This window comes from Natator depressus, chromosome 6 (assembly GCF_965152275.1).
Source record: "Natator depressus isolate rNatDep1 chromosome 6, rNatDep2.hap1, whole genome shotgun sequence".
Taxonomy (NCBI): domain Eukaryota; kingdom Metazoa; phylum Chordata; order Testudines; family Cheloniidae; genus Natator; species Natator depressus.
This window is the reverse complement of record NC_134239.1, coordinates 19,310,817-19,326,107: the sequence shown is the minus strand read 5'-3', so window position 1 is coordinate 19,326,107 and position 15,291 is coordinate 19,310,817. Positions and strand designations below refer to the sequence as shown.

Genomic DNA, 15,291 nt, shown 5'->3' with positions numbered 1-15,291 from the left:
ACCCGGGCTGCACATATCACCGAGAGGCCCACTTTGAATTTCCTCTCTCCCCATACTGCAGCCAGCGGTAGAGGCGCACGTCAGGAGCTCAGCCTGCAGAAGCCCAGCAAATCTGAGAGGAGAATTTTGCCCCGCCTCTTCAGAACAAGTGATCACAGATAGTCCCCAAGGTTAGCCCTGTCACCTTATCAGAAAGGAGCCACGTGAGCCTTAGATTGTGCTTCACTCGGTTCTTTCATAAAGGTTTACAAGGACCTTCCCGACATGACTGACAACAAATGCCAGTCTCTGGCCACACGCTCTCCTTCTTCCTTCCAGGTACTAAGAGCAGCACCATGCAAACACACGTTGCAGCCAAGTTTCCCGTTGCCACAGGCAAACCAAGGATGGCCTCTCTGTTTCCACCCTCACATCTAAGCTGTCTGCCCACCTTGAAACACTGTCACAACGACCATGCTGAGGCTGTGCTGGAAAACACACGTGGTGCACTACAAGACACTGGCTGATGCAGGGACCCACATGCTGTTAGAAGACTTCTGGCGCCTGATCCTCTGCTGGCATAAATTAGCATAGTTCAGTTGAAGTTAACAGAACTTGCTGATTTACACCAGCCAAGGAGCTGGAGGTTCCTTTCCTGATTTTCCCAGGTTGCCCCAGGAGGGGCTGCATCTCTGGACCCCTGCTGGCCTTTTCAAGGTTATTAAAGGGTTTGATAATGATCTGTCGGGGTTTTCTCTTTCCCTGCTAGGTAGGCTCACAAACGTCTCAGGCCACAAGTAGCAAGAGCCCCTGGCAGCTTATGAACAGCGTGTGCTCATCATCACACTATTGACCAGGCGTCGCTGAAGCTGGTTATATTTTCCCTAGAGATGCTGTACGCTTGCAGTCCTCAAGGAAGGTTACAAATGTAAAGTCTACGGGACAGAGCACAGTGTGAGTGACTCGGTCTCTAGCACGGGTCACCTTGCCCTGAAGCTAACTCTCCCCGCCATGGCATTATAGTAGACTACTTCGCCCCTGTGCAGTGCTTTGCACTTCAGAAGCTCTGTGCAACCACTAACTCATCCTCAGAGCACTCCCGTGATGGGGGAAAATATTACTGTCACGGCAGCTGAGATGAAAATGTGCAGTGACTTTCTCAAGGCCAGATGACAGTCAGTGGCAGAGAGCTAGAATTCAGGGGTCTCTATCTCCCAACCTGTGCTCAGTACTCCCCACCCCCCTTGCTTCCTCTCCCCACTACCACACGTGCTGCAGGCCAATTAAAGCCAAGCCTTTAAGGTCAATTATCTCCTCAATCACACCTGTACAACCTGATTGTCTTCAGATTCTGCCCCCAGCGACACCTGTCCAGCCCCCTGGCCTCCAAGGGGTTTTCTTGCATATGTGGAAAGTGGCAAGCAATTCTCTTGATGATACACAAGCAGGAAGAGAAGCCAGCTCACTCCTCTCTCTTAGCTTTGTCAGCTGCGCAGGGCAAACTGAAGGAAGATGCAGTAACAACTAAAGCCAGCAGTATGAATGAAATGCATGGAGAAAGCAGATCTGCTGACCTTTCTGACACAAACAGTTTCAGAGGAGAAGTGAACTTTAAGCAGGGTGAATAATCATTTGAAAATGCATGCACAAAGGTGAACCTTAATACACTTCTGCCTGCTTAAACAATCTGTAACTCCTGCCTGCATCCCTTGTCCCTGCTTTCTCTTCTCCAGGTCAGCCAATGAATAATCAGAAGCAAAGCCAGGAACATTTAAATAGATCGTTTCCCTCCCTCTCTGCTTTCTTCCTATGTAGTTTAATTGGATCCCAAGTGTTCAGATTGCACCTCTGTGCAATCAGCTCCTCAATCTCTCCTCCTGATGTTTTTTTCCTGCAGTTCAATCTCACTTTTCTGCCTGTCTCTTAGACGTGGCTTCCTGCCACCTCACTTATACTTCCTGCCATATCCCTGAAATACTTCTCAGCTAGAATTTCCTCTGGAGCTGCAGTTTGGATGCATTATTTGTCTTTCATTTTCTGTCCTAAGCTAGCGTGTAGTGGTGCTGGATGATCTGAAACAGCTTCTCTCTTCCACCTCCTGCAGTGGCTGCTTTCAGAAGCAGTTAGGGGTAAACGCTTTGTGTAGTCTGCAAAATCCTTGGGGATGAAAGACTCTGTACCTTGGTAAGATTTATTATTGTTTCTGTACTTAACAGAAAAGGAGGACCTCTCTAAGCTATAATATGGCATGAAATCCTGGGCACCTGCTCTTTCCAACTGGAACTGGTTCAACTGCTCATTTAAGAGCTTTCCCCCATTACTTAAAGCAGGAGGATGCAGGTTCTGACCCAGGAGACCTTGGTTATGGGCGCATTTCCTGCATTCCCAGAGTGTGGGTTAGGACGCTAGGTATGTGTGTGTGATGATGCCACCCCATGGAATGCTCCGTGCCCCCTCCTTTTTCATTCTCTCCCTCTCACCGCAGGATGAAATTCAGCTGACTCCCTGGAGAGAACACTTGGAGCCCTTGGTCCCGGTGAGTTACGATCCTCCTGTCCAATGCTGCAGCAGCTCTTCCATTCAAGCTATGGTGTGAGCTCGCCACAGCCCCATGTGCCATCAGATTGCAGATCCACACCACAGTCTGACTGCTTCTCCCTCCCTGCTCAATTAGTGCAAAGAAAACCCTCAGGGCATTCTCTCCGGCCCACTGGGAGACAGTCCCCATCCTGATCTCCCCTCTCTGACTTTGCAGACAGAGCGTCACCAGTACTCCCAGCAGCAATGGGAGCCTCCCCACAAGCCGTCACCCTTTTCCTACTGGGAAAGAATCCCAGGGGCCCTCCAGACTGGCCTGATGAGATAGAGTCCGGCCTCTGCACACAGGGAGGAAGCTATAAGAATATCCCTTGTAATGCCACCGCTAGCTGATTTCATTGGGCTGTTTTCTCTGGCCAGAACCAGATGAAGTGGGACTTCGTCCTAGTATGTGACAAACACAAGCCTGGCAGCAAGAAGAAAGCTAAGAGGAAGAAATTCCTGGAAGAGTTGGAAAAGAGAGGATTTATCATCAAGGTGAGATTAACTAGGGGAGGGCAGGTCCCGGGATACACAGGATCACAGGCTGAGCCGGATGACTCAGCCCTTAGTGCTCTGAGCGTTTGTGTCACAGAACCTGGACAAGATCGATGAGATCATCCAGTGCAGGATTGTTCCTTACAGCGTATTCTCCTGTACTGTGGCCAGTCTAGGTGTCAGAGACCCAAGCACTGGGGCGTCCACTGCTTCCCTTGGGGAGATGTTTCTGCAGACGGAGCTTGTTGTGAATGTTGAGCCCACTGTACGTTTTTCCCCTTTTCTTATTTTCATCCCATTGCTCTTGGCTTAGCTGGTCCTGGGCTGTCCATGTAACCTTCACAGAGCATATGCCAGTTCCTGGTGCCACAGTGCAGCTGTGAGGTAGCGCACGCAGAGGGATTTGGGGGAGTTGGCTCTGTGAGCTCAGGGGAAATAGCCAGCATGAAAGACACACAAAGGCTTCCCCTCCCCTCTTGCCCTCGGGCCGGCCTGCTCATGGTTCCTCCCCAACCCCTCTTTTTAAGAAATCAGAGGAAAGCCCATCCTGATATCACAGTCCAAGATCCTGACTGTTTGTGTCACGAAACGTAATCAGCCTGTTCAGAGCAGCAGGTGCAGATGTTAGGCACCACCTAAAACGATTTCCAGACAGATGTTGTGCAACTTTAGTGTGATCACCTCTCCCTAGAAGCCTAGACCCACCTTCCCCTGGAAGCTGAGTCACCTTCTGGGTTTATAGCTTTATACAGAGATGAGCTGCCAAAATCTTAACAACCGGTTCCCTCCTCACCCCACGAGGGGGTCGTGGTCCACCCCCGCCCCCTGGGACTCCTGCCCCATCCACCCCCTTCCCCTGTCCCCTGACTGCCCCCAGAACCAGGCAGGAGGGTCTTGTGGGCCACCGTAGTGGGTGCCCACCCTGCCCCTAAGAGCCAGAGGGACCTGCCAGGGGGTGAGGTGGGGAGTCCTGGCGGTGCTTACCTGGGGAACTCCCAGGAAGCATCTGGCAGGTCCCTCTGGCTCCTAGGGGCAGGGGAGTATAGCTAGGGGGGGAGCAGCCACTCCCCCACTGATCACATCAAAAGTGGCTCCTTTAGGCACCGACTCCATGGGTGCTCTGGGGCTGGAGCACCCATGGGAAAAATTTGGTGGGTGCTTGGCAGCTCCCCTCCCCACCCCGCGTGCGGCCCCAGCTCACCTCCGCTCCGCCTCCTCCCCTGAATGCGCCGTCCTGCTCCCCCTGGTTTCCTGCAAATCAGCTGTTTACGTGGGAAGCCTGGGAGGGCTGAGAAGCAGGCGGCGGCTTCGCACTCAGGCCCAGGGAGGGGGAGGTGAGCTGGTGCGGGGAGCAGATTCCCTGTGCCCCCGGGTTACCTGCTGCGGCATGGGCGGCCCTCCTTGCACCCCCCTGCCTCAGCTCACCTCCACCTCCCTGGGCCTGAGCGCGAAGGCGCCGCTTACTTCTCATCCCTCCCAGGCTTCCTGCGTGAACAGCTGATTCACGGGAAACCGGGGGGTGGAGAAGCAGAGCAGGGCAGTGCATTCAGGGGAGGAGGCAGAGCGGAGGTGAGCTGGGGCAGGGGGCGGGGCGGGGAGCTGCTGGTGGGTGCTCTGCACCCACCAAATTTTCCCTGTGGGTGCTCCAGCCCCAGAGCACCCACGGAGTCGGTGCCTAAAGGAGCCACTTTTGATGTGATCAGTGGGGGAGTGGCTGCTCCCCCCCCCCAGCTACACTCCCCTGCCTAAGGTGCCACTTTTGGCCGGTTGTTAAATTTAGAAGCCCTTTTAGAACGAGTTGTCCTGTGAGGGACAACTGGTTCTAAAAGGGCTTCTAAATTTAACAACTGGTTCCAGCGAACCGGCTCTAGCTCACCGCTGGCTTTATCGACGGAAGGCCAGAGCTTCAGCTAATGTAAGTCGCCATGGTTCGGCTGTAATCAACGGAGTTCCATTGACTTACACAAGCTGAGGATCTGGCCTGTAGTCAGGCAGTTCCAGGGTTCCATCCAGACCATGGCACACCACTAGATGTCTTCTCCTAGGAATGACAATTCAGGGTTTCTTCTCCACTGCTCTAAGGTGTTTGGGTGCTCATTCCCATCAAACGTACGTGGGGCTTGGTTCTTTGTACAAAGCAAGACCTTGCTTTTGTGCTCTTTAGTGCATGAGCCCATTCTCCACCTCCTCCATACCAGGAGGGCTAGTTCATTCCAGGAACAGCAACGGTTGAGGGCAGAAGGAAGGTCAAAAACAGTTGTAAAGAATTCTGTACCTGGTTTTCTCAGCCACTTGAAGCCTCCCTGCTCATTCAAGACTGAGCTTTTCCTCCAGTGAATTCTAATGCTGCCCTGGAGGGACCACCTTCCCCAGGGATGAGGGCAATCCAGCCTCCTTGATCAATCCAGCCTCCTTCAGTTCTGAGCTTTCCCCCGCCCCCAAACCTTTTTCACCAATGGACCCTCTGACCCTGTTCTGGATGGACCCCTCTCTCCTGGAGTGAGAAGGGTTACTGATGAGGTGTGTTTATATGCGAGGTCAGACTAGATGATTTAGTGAGCCCTACTGGCCTTAAAATCTATTTGTCCAAGCGACAGATCTCTTCCTCTCCTCAGAGGCAACATCAACCCTTTCCTGGCTGTATGACTTCCTTGTCTGGCCCTATCAAGATACCTTGTCCCTTTGTCTACACCAGCGGCTCTCAAACTGTGGACTTTCTGGGGCCCAGGGCTGAAGCCAAAGTTCGGGGCCAAGCTGAAGCCCAAGCCCCACTGACTGGGCCAAAGCCCACTGCCTGGGACTGAAGCCCTCAGGCTCAGACTTCAGTCCCCCCTCCTGGGGTCATGTAGTAATTTTTGTTGCTGTGCAGTGAAGTTTGAGAACCCCTTAAAAGGCTACAGCTGTGTTACTGTAATACTTCAGTGCAGACACGCCACAGCGGTGGGAGGGGTCTCCCATCACACTAGTTAATCCAGCTCCCCGAGAGACTGTAGCTAGGTCGATGGAAGAAGTCTTCCCTTGACCTGGTGCTGTCTACACCGGGGTTAGGTTGATATAACCACGTCCCTCAGGAGGGTAGTTTTTTCGCACCCCTGAAAGACGTAGCAATGCTGATGTAACTTTTCCATGTAGCCCAGGCCTAGGGAATTACTGGTGATGAGAACGGGGCAGGAAGCACTCTGGGAAGGAGAGAGAGGGTGTTGAAGAGGGGCTGGAAGGTGCAGAGTGCAAGCACTGCTAGCTGGTGAGGAAGAGAGAACCTTCTCGCCCAGGGGAAGGGAAGTGTGGTAGGAGGAGAGCAGCCAACAGCGGGAGGGAAAGAGGAACCAAGTCGGGGAGAGGAGTTAATGGAGCAGAATGACAGGGCCCTGAAGAGGATGAGACTTTCCGCACGATTCTCTGGACGTGGCTGCACTGCTGCCTCTTGGTTCTCCGCTTTGCAGTGGTTTGCCCCGTGGCTGAGTGTTCTCCAGAGCTCCTGCCGTCCTGTCTGCAGAGCAGCTCTTCGCCAACGTTCCAGTCCCATTTCATACCTCCCAGGGCTTGCTTCATCGGCATGTCTCTCTAATCGCCCTGCTCTCTGATCCTACACCCAGAAAATTGAGGACAAGAAACTATTCTATGGGGTCCATGCCCCGAGTGAAATCTTCCAAAAATACCAATTTCTGCTGAGGAATCCAGACGGTGGGTTGCAGAATCACCACACGCAGGAGGATGTGCCCATCACCACCAGGTGAGCGTATTCTTGATCTCAAAGACATCAGGGTGCAGGGTTCTTCATGCTAATGACTGTGATGGATCATGCACCCTAGGGTAAGACGCGCCTGTTAGCTGGATCACAGGCCCCCTTCCCTGGTTCCCCATGGGGAATTGCTTTGCCGTGCTTGGTATCCTTACAAGAAAACCATGTAAAATCAGAGTGTGATGCTGAGCTCCTATCCTCGCGCATCTTCCCCTCTGGCCTGGTCTCCACCAATTCCCCACAACTGAACCTTATCCCCATTCCCTCTTCCTGCCCTGCTCCTTGCTCCCCTACCTGTCCAGATCTCTTAACCCATTCCTTAATCTCTGGATCCTGGGTGTAGCCTTTATCTCCCATTGCCATGGTAATCCCGGGCCATTATTCTGGCCCCTGCTCACCCTTCAGTGTTTAATTCTTCCTAATCCCTGATTATTTGGGGTTTCAGGATACGTATCGTCAACTTTATCCTGCAGAACACGGAGATTTCTTGTGAGGGTAAGGAAACGTTTCCTCCCTTCTAGCTCGCTCTTGCCGTTCCCATGTGCACAGTCACAAATACGCATCCCAAGCAGAGGCGGATTTACAATGAAACACACAGTGCCCTGGCATGGGGGGCCCCCAACTCCAGGGGGTCCCAGGGCTGGGCAGCCAAACGCCATCCAGCACTCCCTGCGGGGGGACCGCTGTGGGGGCAGAAGCTGTGGGGGAGGGCAGGGAGGGAGCCGTTTAAGAGCCGTGCTGGAGGCGCGGTGTGTGGTGCGCTCTCCTAGCCGGTGAGCCGGGCTCCTGCTGCCTCCCGGGGCTCCTGCCGCAGGATGGCGCTGGTGGCCCCGCGTGCCACAGCAGGCAGCCAGGTGAGGGGCCGGCTCGGGGCTCGCTGTAGGGGAGGCGGGCGCGCTCCCCTGGTGGGGAGGCCGCCCGCGCCTGCCCTGCTCCGGGCAGTGCAGGTGCAGTCCCTGGTGTGCACCGCTGCTGGCGGCCTCTGGGGAAAGGCCAGGGGAAGGGAGCGGCAGGCCAGGGGGTCTCACGTGCTGCTGCCTCCACAGCTCCCTTTGGCAGCGAACAGGAGCAGCGGCGGGGCAGCAACCCAGGTAAAGTAACCCAGCGGCCGCGACTGGGACTGCCTCAGCCCTGAGTCCCGCCCCCCACCCTCCCCGTGCACTGCCCCCCCCCCAACACACCAGGCCCACCCACACCCCCTACTCTGACTCCTGCACCCCTCGCACCAAACAGAAGCTGCCCCAGGTAAGCGCTCCACACCCCAACCCCCCGCCCCAGCCCTGAGCCCCCTTCCACACCCTAACTCCTGGCCAGACCCTGCACCCCAACACCCAGCTCGCTCCTGCCCCCTAACTCTCACCCAGACCCCACAACCCAACCCTGAGCCTCCTCCCACATCCTAACTCCTGGCCAGACCCCACACCCCAATGTTTTTTAATGTTGTTTTCTTTTAATAAAGTGCTCTTATCTAAAGGACTTTACAATAGTTAGTTAACAATACAAACAATATTTGGAAAGCTCTTTAAGTGGTCCGCTGAGACCCTTAGCAATTTTCAAGTGGTCTGTGGGGGGGAAAAAAGTTAGACTACAAAAACACTCAAGGTACCTCCCTTTATTTTCATTTACTTCCTATTACTTATTATATAGGAGGAGGATGAAGGAAAAAAAAGAATGAAAAACGGGGATGGGGGAGATCAGAGAGAGTGTTTTTTCTTGACTGGGTCCCGAGGGGGGCCCCCAAAAATGAAGCTGAGCCCAGGGACCCACTAACGCTAAATCCGCCACTGATCCCAAGAGCCACTCACACGAGCACCTGCATTCCTAGCCTTGCGCATGGGCACACTCCCACTCGCGCACAGCCTCGTGCGTACCTCCGCGTGACAGGCGCTGTACAGAAACCGCGGGAGACTCGTGGGTGCAGCAGGACCAGCGCCTCTGCTGAGGTTGCCAGCAGCGTCGCTCTGTGCGCTGACTGTTGGGGGATTTTCTCCGTGCTGTCTGTCTGCAGTGGGGAGAGTCTGCCTGTTGCCAATTCCTTTTCAACACCGAAGCAGAGCTCTGAACTCCAGTTCTGTTCAGGTGTCCCCTACAGCCTTTTCTCTTAATGGGGGGTTTGGGTCGTAGGTCAGCCTGGGTTCCACTGGGTGCCACGGGGGAATTGTGCCTGCCTGTCGGTGCTAACTCTCCTGTTCCTGCTTTGCTGCTAGAGACGCTCCGAGGGCTGATAAAGGCGAAGGTCTTTGAGGCAGCATTCCCACTGCATGAGGTGAGGAATCGGAGGGTGCCAGGGTGCTGAGAGCGTACGTGTGCACAGGAGACAATGTGGGTGGACTGCAGATGCAGGAGAGGAAGTGGGTTAGTAGGGGAGGAGTGGCTGGGAAGACAGAGGAATAGGTCATGGTCCTGTACATCCTTTGGGTGAGGGTGTGGTGGTATGTGTCTGGAAAAAGCCCTAATTAACATCTTAGTAGGAGTGTATGGGATGTGTGGGGGGCGGGGTTGGCAGGTTGCATATATCTCTGTCTGTGCCTGATCTGAATGCTGTTTTTTCCAGCAAGGAGAGCTGAGAATATTACTGAAGAGGAATTGGGCCCAATGGAGAAAGATACTGAAGGAACAGCCAATTGAGGCTATCAGGTAACCCATGCCAAGGGTATGCACAGTGGGACAGCACACGGCCACCGTGTAAAATACCCATTCAGAATAACTTCACTGCACGTTTCTGAGTAACAGCCGTGTTAGTCTGTATTCGCAAAAAGGAAAGGAGGACTTTTGTGGCACCTTAGAGGCTAACCAATTTATTTGAGCATAAGCTTTGGTGAGCGACACGTGACTCTGAGCACCCAGCTCCCTGTGTGGGGGAGTTCTACCTAGTCCTCCATATGACTCCAAGTTCAAACCGGAGCTAGGCAAACCAAGTTTGTCCAACTGTGAACGCACTTGACTGCTGTGGGTTTAGGAGCGTAGGATTGTTATTCTAGATCAAACTCGTGGTCCGTCTAGTCTAGTATCCTGTCTCTGACAGCCACCGGGGGAAGACGCAGCAATTCTGCAGTAGGCAATTATGGGATAAACTTTCCCCAGGGAATGGGCCTTTTAATCCTCCACACCCTTCCCCTAGACAGAGGTTGGCTCATACCGTGAACAAAGGGGGGCTATATCCCTTTCAAAACCCCTGGAGTTTTTAATCCTTACAATTTGTAACTCTGGATATTCTCATCATCCATAGAAATGTCCATCCCTTTTCTGAATCCTGCTAAGCTCTTGGCCTCGGTTGTATCAGTGGCAATGTGTGTCTCATGCTAACTCTGCATTGTTTAAAAAAGCATTTCCTTTAACCATGTTTTAAGTTACCATATTGCCCTTTGAGTAGCCCCCTTATTCTTGTATTGTGAGAGCAATTCCTGACCTGCCTTCTTTAGGTCATTCAAGTGTACAAAATAACGATTGTCCCATTTTATTCGTCTCCTTTCTAAAATAAAGAATCCCAGTCTTTTCAATTTCTCCAGCAGAGGTTATTTTTTCCCCCATGCCCCTAAATCATTCTCCATGACCATCTCTGAACCCCTCTGAATCTGCTCTCTCTCTCTCTGGAGATGGGGTGCCCAGTACCGAACGCAGCGCTCCAGATGGAGCTGCACCGTTAGCTTTATATATAGGCATTCTCCTTTCTGTGTTAGTCTCAGGTTTGTTTACTCTGGCTACAGCTGCACCTCACACAGCTCTTCATTGAGCTGTCCACGGTGATGCCTGGATCTCTTTCCTGTGTTACAGACTTATTGAGAACCCATAAATGAGCAGCTCAAATCAGTCCCTCCAGCGTGCCAATACTGTATTTAATCATCTGCCATCAGCTTGCTCATTTGCTTCGCTTGGTTACGTCCTCTGACTTTCCCCACGTTCTTCTCTGGCCCTGACTAACCTGAGTGTTCAGCGTGGTGTTCGCAGGAGACATTTGCCACCTCACTGTTCACCCCTTCTCTCCCAGATCATTAACACCTATATCCTCAAGGCAGGGGTGGGTCATGCAGTGACCTAAGGAGAAGCAAGAGGATGGGGCTGACAGATATTTGGGGACAGCATCCCTCATCCTCAGGTCCTGGGGGAAATTCACAAGGGATTCCGAGTGGGGAGAACACTGTCTAAGGGCATTTGGCTGACATTGGATATTGTCACTGCAAATTTGGGGCTAGATGGGATCTTTGGTGAGTGGTTTCAGCACCTGCCTTGTCTTTCAGGAGTTATTTTGGGGAGAAGGTGGCCCTGTATTTTGCCTGGCTAGGCTGGTACACCTGCATCCTGTTCCCAGCTGCTGTGCTGGGCCTGCTTGTCTTCCTGTATGGGAGCTTTCATTTTGATTCCAGTCAGGTCAGGTAAGAGCATCGAGGGGACACTGTGCGTGCATGTCATGTCACGTGTCCAAATGTATGCATGAATGTGTGAATACGGGTGATCGCATCTCCTATACATGGCATCCAATTCTGGGGCCTGATCCTACGAGTTCTCTTTCTATGGAACTACCTCTGACTTCTATGGGAGCTCTGCATGGGCTTGCAGGGCCATTGACTTCCAGCGACAGCTCCACTTCATGGCTCACGTTCTACAGTCACGACTCCTGTGGACTTTATTGGGATGTGTACTGGTGCATCCCAGTGCCCAGTTTGGCCCTTGTAAGGAATGGCATGTCCGCTTTGGAGAATGGGGACGTATTGCAGGCAGGGGGCAACAGATTGTCAAGTGTGTCCAGACTGCTAGCTACACCCCTGCATCTGGGTGTGACCAGCGGAGTGTGTATGAATATGCACCTGCGAGGAAGCTTGGCAAGGAGGAGACCTCACCTGGCACCACCAGGCACTAATATCTGGTAGCTGCAATGTAGAGCTTTATTCCGTCCATTAGCGGTGAGTACCTGCTCTGCCTCTCCCTTGGCTGTTGACTGAGTGTGATGGCTGGAATGAGCACACGGCTGATGGGCTAGCAAAGCAATCCTCGTACTCCTTACTTTCTTTCCTGCTCCAGCAAAGAGATCTGTGAAGCCAACACCACCATCATGTGCCCACTCTGCGACCAGAACTGCCCATTCTGGCAGCTGTCGGATACTTGCACCTATGCCAAGGTAAATCAATGCTCTCCAGAGAAACCTTCCGTTTCTCCACTGGGCCCTTGTTTCCAATAGCTGCTGTGCCTAGGCTGCCTCACGATACCCCCAGCAGCATGCAGCCAGTATTTCCCCCCCCCCCCCCCCCGCCCGGAAACGAGTCAGCTGCTGAAGGTGGCCGCAGGGAGATCCTGCACGTAAGACGGCAGAGAATTATGTCCAGCTCCGTTGTCCTGCCCATGGGGTGGAGGCGTCCCAGGCTTTGGGTTGAGTCTTAAGAACTCCTGGTTTCTCCTATTCTGCCTCCCACGATGTCCTGAGGGCCGTGGAGCACTGCTCTCCCAGGTGGGACTGGACACCATGCCGCTGCCACAGTCCCCGCAGCTCCCTGGTGCCTCCTGCGTCCTCTCCAGCCAGACTCCTCCCCTGTGCTCCTTTGTAATCCCTTCTTTCTCGGTCTCTCCTTTTCCAGGTCACCCACCTGTTTGACAACGAGGGGACGATTCTCTTTGCAGTGCTCATGGCTCTCTGGGGTAGGTTTCTGTCTCTCTGTGCATAGCCTGAGGCTTTGAAGTGGGAATGGCTGCCAGCTGTAGCCTGATGTGGGTCTGGTGACAAACCGGGTTCCCACGCTGTTTATTCAGAACCTGCCAACATCCTCTCCGCCTGGCAGAGAGGTGTAACTTTACCAGGGGAAGGAGTGGGGTTGGGCAGTGTGTGAAGGGGAAGGGATAGGCACTGGTGAAGTTACGTGCGTTTTGGGGATGGGTTTTGTACTCTAACTTTAGATCACTGGTTCCAATCCAGTTCTGGACATTCCTCTCGGGAGTCTGGTCAGGGGCCTGTGTGAAATGAGTTTGGTGGCCCATCTGTCTATGGGTTTTCTCTGTACCCACCGTAGTAGCATCTGTGTATCTAATCTGGTTCCATTTCAGCTCTGAGGTTACCAACATATGCATTCCAAAAGCATTGCCACAGCTAGCACTAACTGGTATCCTCAAGACCTGACTTGGTTGTGGACACTGGAGAGGTGGAAGCTGCCCTAAGTCAGAGCAGTCCCTGGGGCTACTCCGAGCTATGCAGGGGCCCTCTTGGCCTCCAGAGCAGCCCAGAATTCCAGTATAAAATCACTCCTGTATCTCCATTCCTTCCCTCTCTCCTGCAAAGAACAGCACAGGATCTGGCCCATAATGTTTTGCAAGCAGCTTGTGTAGCAGAGAGACGAGAAACTTGCCCCAGAACAGAGGTGAGAGGTAAACCACCCAGATGGATGGGAGTCTGTCAACACTGGCTAGAAAATATACTATAGACTGGCCACCATGTCCTGGAAGTGCATTCAGATCCAGCTGTGATCCTTCTCCTGGATTGACCCCGTGGCTCCCAGCAGTAAACACCCCCTGTTTGGAGGGCTTTTCTGCAGAGGGCTCCAGGCTGCTTCCCTCCACATTGGAGAACCTGGATGCTTAGCAGCGCCTCTCCTACCTGGCCTGCAGGAAAGGCATGTGCTCCTGTGACTGCTTCGTTAAGTCAATGTCTCCATGGGGCAGAGGAGTTTCTGCTGCTCTGACCACACTGTTCTGTGGTTTCACCTACAGCCACCGTGTTCCTGGAGCTGTGGAAGAGGAAAAGGGCTGAGGTGGTCAGTGACTGGGAACTGTACTGGTGGGATGAAGATGAGGTGAGAATAAGTCTCTCCTTTGCACTGTCTTCCTCTTTATAGACTTAAAGGCCAGAAAGGACCATCATGATCATCTAGTCTGATCTCCTGCACATCGCAGCCACAGAACCTCACCCACCCACTCCTGTCATAGACCCCTAACCTCTCGCTGGGTTACTGACATCCTCAAATAATGGTTTAAAGACTTCAAGTTACAGAGAATCCACTGTTTACACTAGTTTAAACTTGCAAGTGATCCATGCCCCATACTGCAGAGGAAGGTGAAAACCTCCCTACAGTCTCTGGCAATCTGACCTTGGGGAAAATTCTTTCCTGGTCCCATATATGGTGATCAATTAGACCCTGGTATGTGGGCAAGACCCACCAGTCAGACACCTGGGAAAGAATTCCCTGTAGTAACTCAGAGCCCTCCCCATTTAGTGTCCCATCAACAGCCATTGGAGATGTTTGCTGCTAGCAGTCGCAGATTGATTACAATGGCACATAGTCAATCTTATCATACCATCCCCTCCATAAATTTATCAAGCTCAGTCTTGAAGCCAGTTAGGTATTTTGCCCCCACTGCTTCCCTTGGGAGGCTGCTCCTGAGCTTCACTCCTCTGATGGTTAGAAACCTTTGTCTAATTTCAAGCCTAAACTTGTTGATGGCCAGTTTACCTCCACTGTGACAGGTTAGATCCCCTTGGGATGCCACCTGATGTACTGGGGTTTCACTGAGGCCCTCCTCCTGCTCCACCAGCCTGGATTCCCTCTCCCTGTTTTGCTGAATTAGGCTCTCCGGCCTCTTGCAGCACACACAGAGGTAGGGCCACACTCCGCTGCAGACACAGACTGAAGTCAGCTCTGTGTGAGAGGATTCACCCAGTGTTCATGTGCACACCCAAAATAATACTGTCTTGCGCTGTATAGAAAGAGCTTCACAGCGCAAACTCGTAAAAATTCCCCCTCTCCCTCAATGTAAAGAGAGAGATGCATAACTTCTTTTCCCCCCAGTTAGGACTTGCACAAACTGGGTTTAATAATAAACAAAACAAATTTATTAACTATAAAAGGCAGATTTTAAGTGAATATAAGAGATAACAAATAGGACAAAGCAGATTATTGAGCAAAGAAAACAAAATCTGCAAGCTAAGCTTAATACACTCAAGAAACAGGTTACAAAATGACAGGTTTCAGAGTAGCAGCCGTGTTAGTCTGTATTCACAAAAAGAAAGAGTCCTTGTGGCACCTTAGAGACTAACCAATTTATTTGAGCATAAGCTTTCGTGAGCTACAGCTGAATGCATCCGATGAAGTGAGCTGTAGTTCATGAAAGTTTATGCTCAAATAAATTGGTTAGTTTCTAAGGTGCCACTAGTACTCCTTTTCAGGTTACAAAATGTAATTTCTTATCCTAAATGTTGTTTTAGGCAGGTTGCAAAGTTTCTGTAGCTTAGAGTTCCAGACTGGACCCCTGTCTCAGTCCGGACTCCCCCCTTGCCTTCCCTTCAGGTGTCTTTCGCAGTCTTTCTTCTTGAACAGGCAGACAACAGAGTAAAGTCCCATTTGCCTTCCTCACCACCCTTAAATAAGATTTACATAAGGTGGGAATCTTTTTGTTTCCCAAACTTGACCCACCCCCCTCTCTTTTTAGTGGAAAATTACAAGAAGTCCAAGATGATGTTTAAGTGTCAGGTGACAGGACCACCTGACCTAGTAGTGTCACAGCTACAGGAAGGA

General features: G+C 52.3%; 1 protein-coding gene across 1 annotated transcript in view; it reads left to right on the top strand.

Moving 5' to 3' along the window:
* Positions 1-2,292: 2,292 nt before the first annotated feature.
* ANO9 (anoctamin 9) overlaps positions 2,293-15,291 on the top strand; it is a 28,061-nt gene continuing 15,062 nt past the window's right edge. The window contains exons 1-11 of the mRNA XM_074956894.1: positions 2,293-2,515; positions 2,938-3,054; positions 6,651-6,787; positions 7,242-7,291; positions 7,843-7,887; positions 9,004-9,062; positions 9,351-9,433; positions 11,035-11,169; positions 11,816-11,912; positions 12,367-12,427; positions 13,490-13,572. Coding sequence (XP_074812995.1) covers positions 2,402-2,515; positions 2,938-3,054; positions 6,651-6,787; positions 7,242-7,291; positions 7,843-7,887; positions 9,004-9,062; positions 9,351-9,433; positions 11,035-11,169; positions 11,816-11,912; positions 12,367-12,427; positions 13,490-13,572 — 981 coding nt within the window. The 5' untranslated portion in view covers positions 2,293-2,401. The remainder of the gene's footprint in view (positions 2,516-2,937; positions 3,055-6,650; positions 6,788-7,241; positions 7,292-7,842; positions 7,888-9,003; positions 9,063-9,350; positions 9,434-11,034; positions 11,170-11,815; positions 11,913-12,366; positions 12,428-13,489; positions 13,573-15,291) is intronic.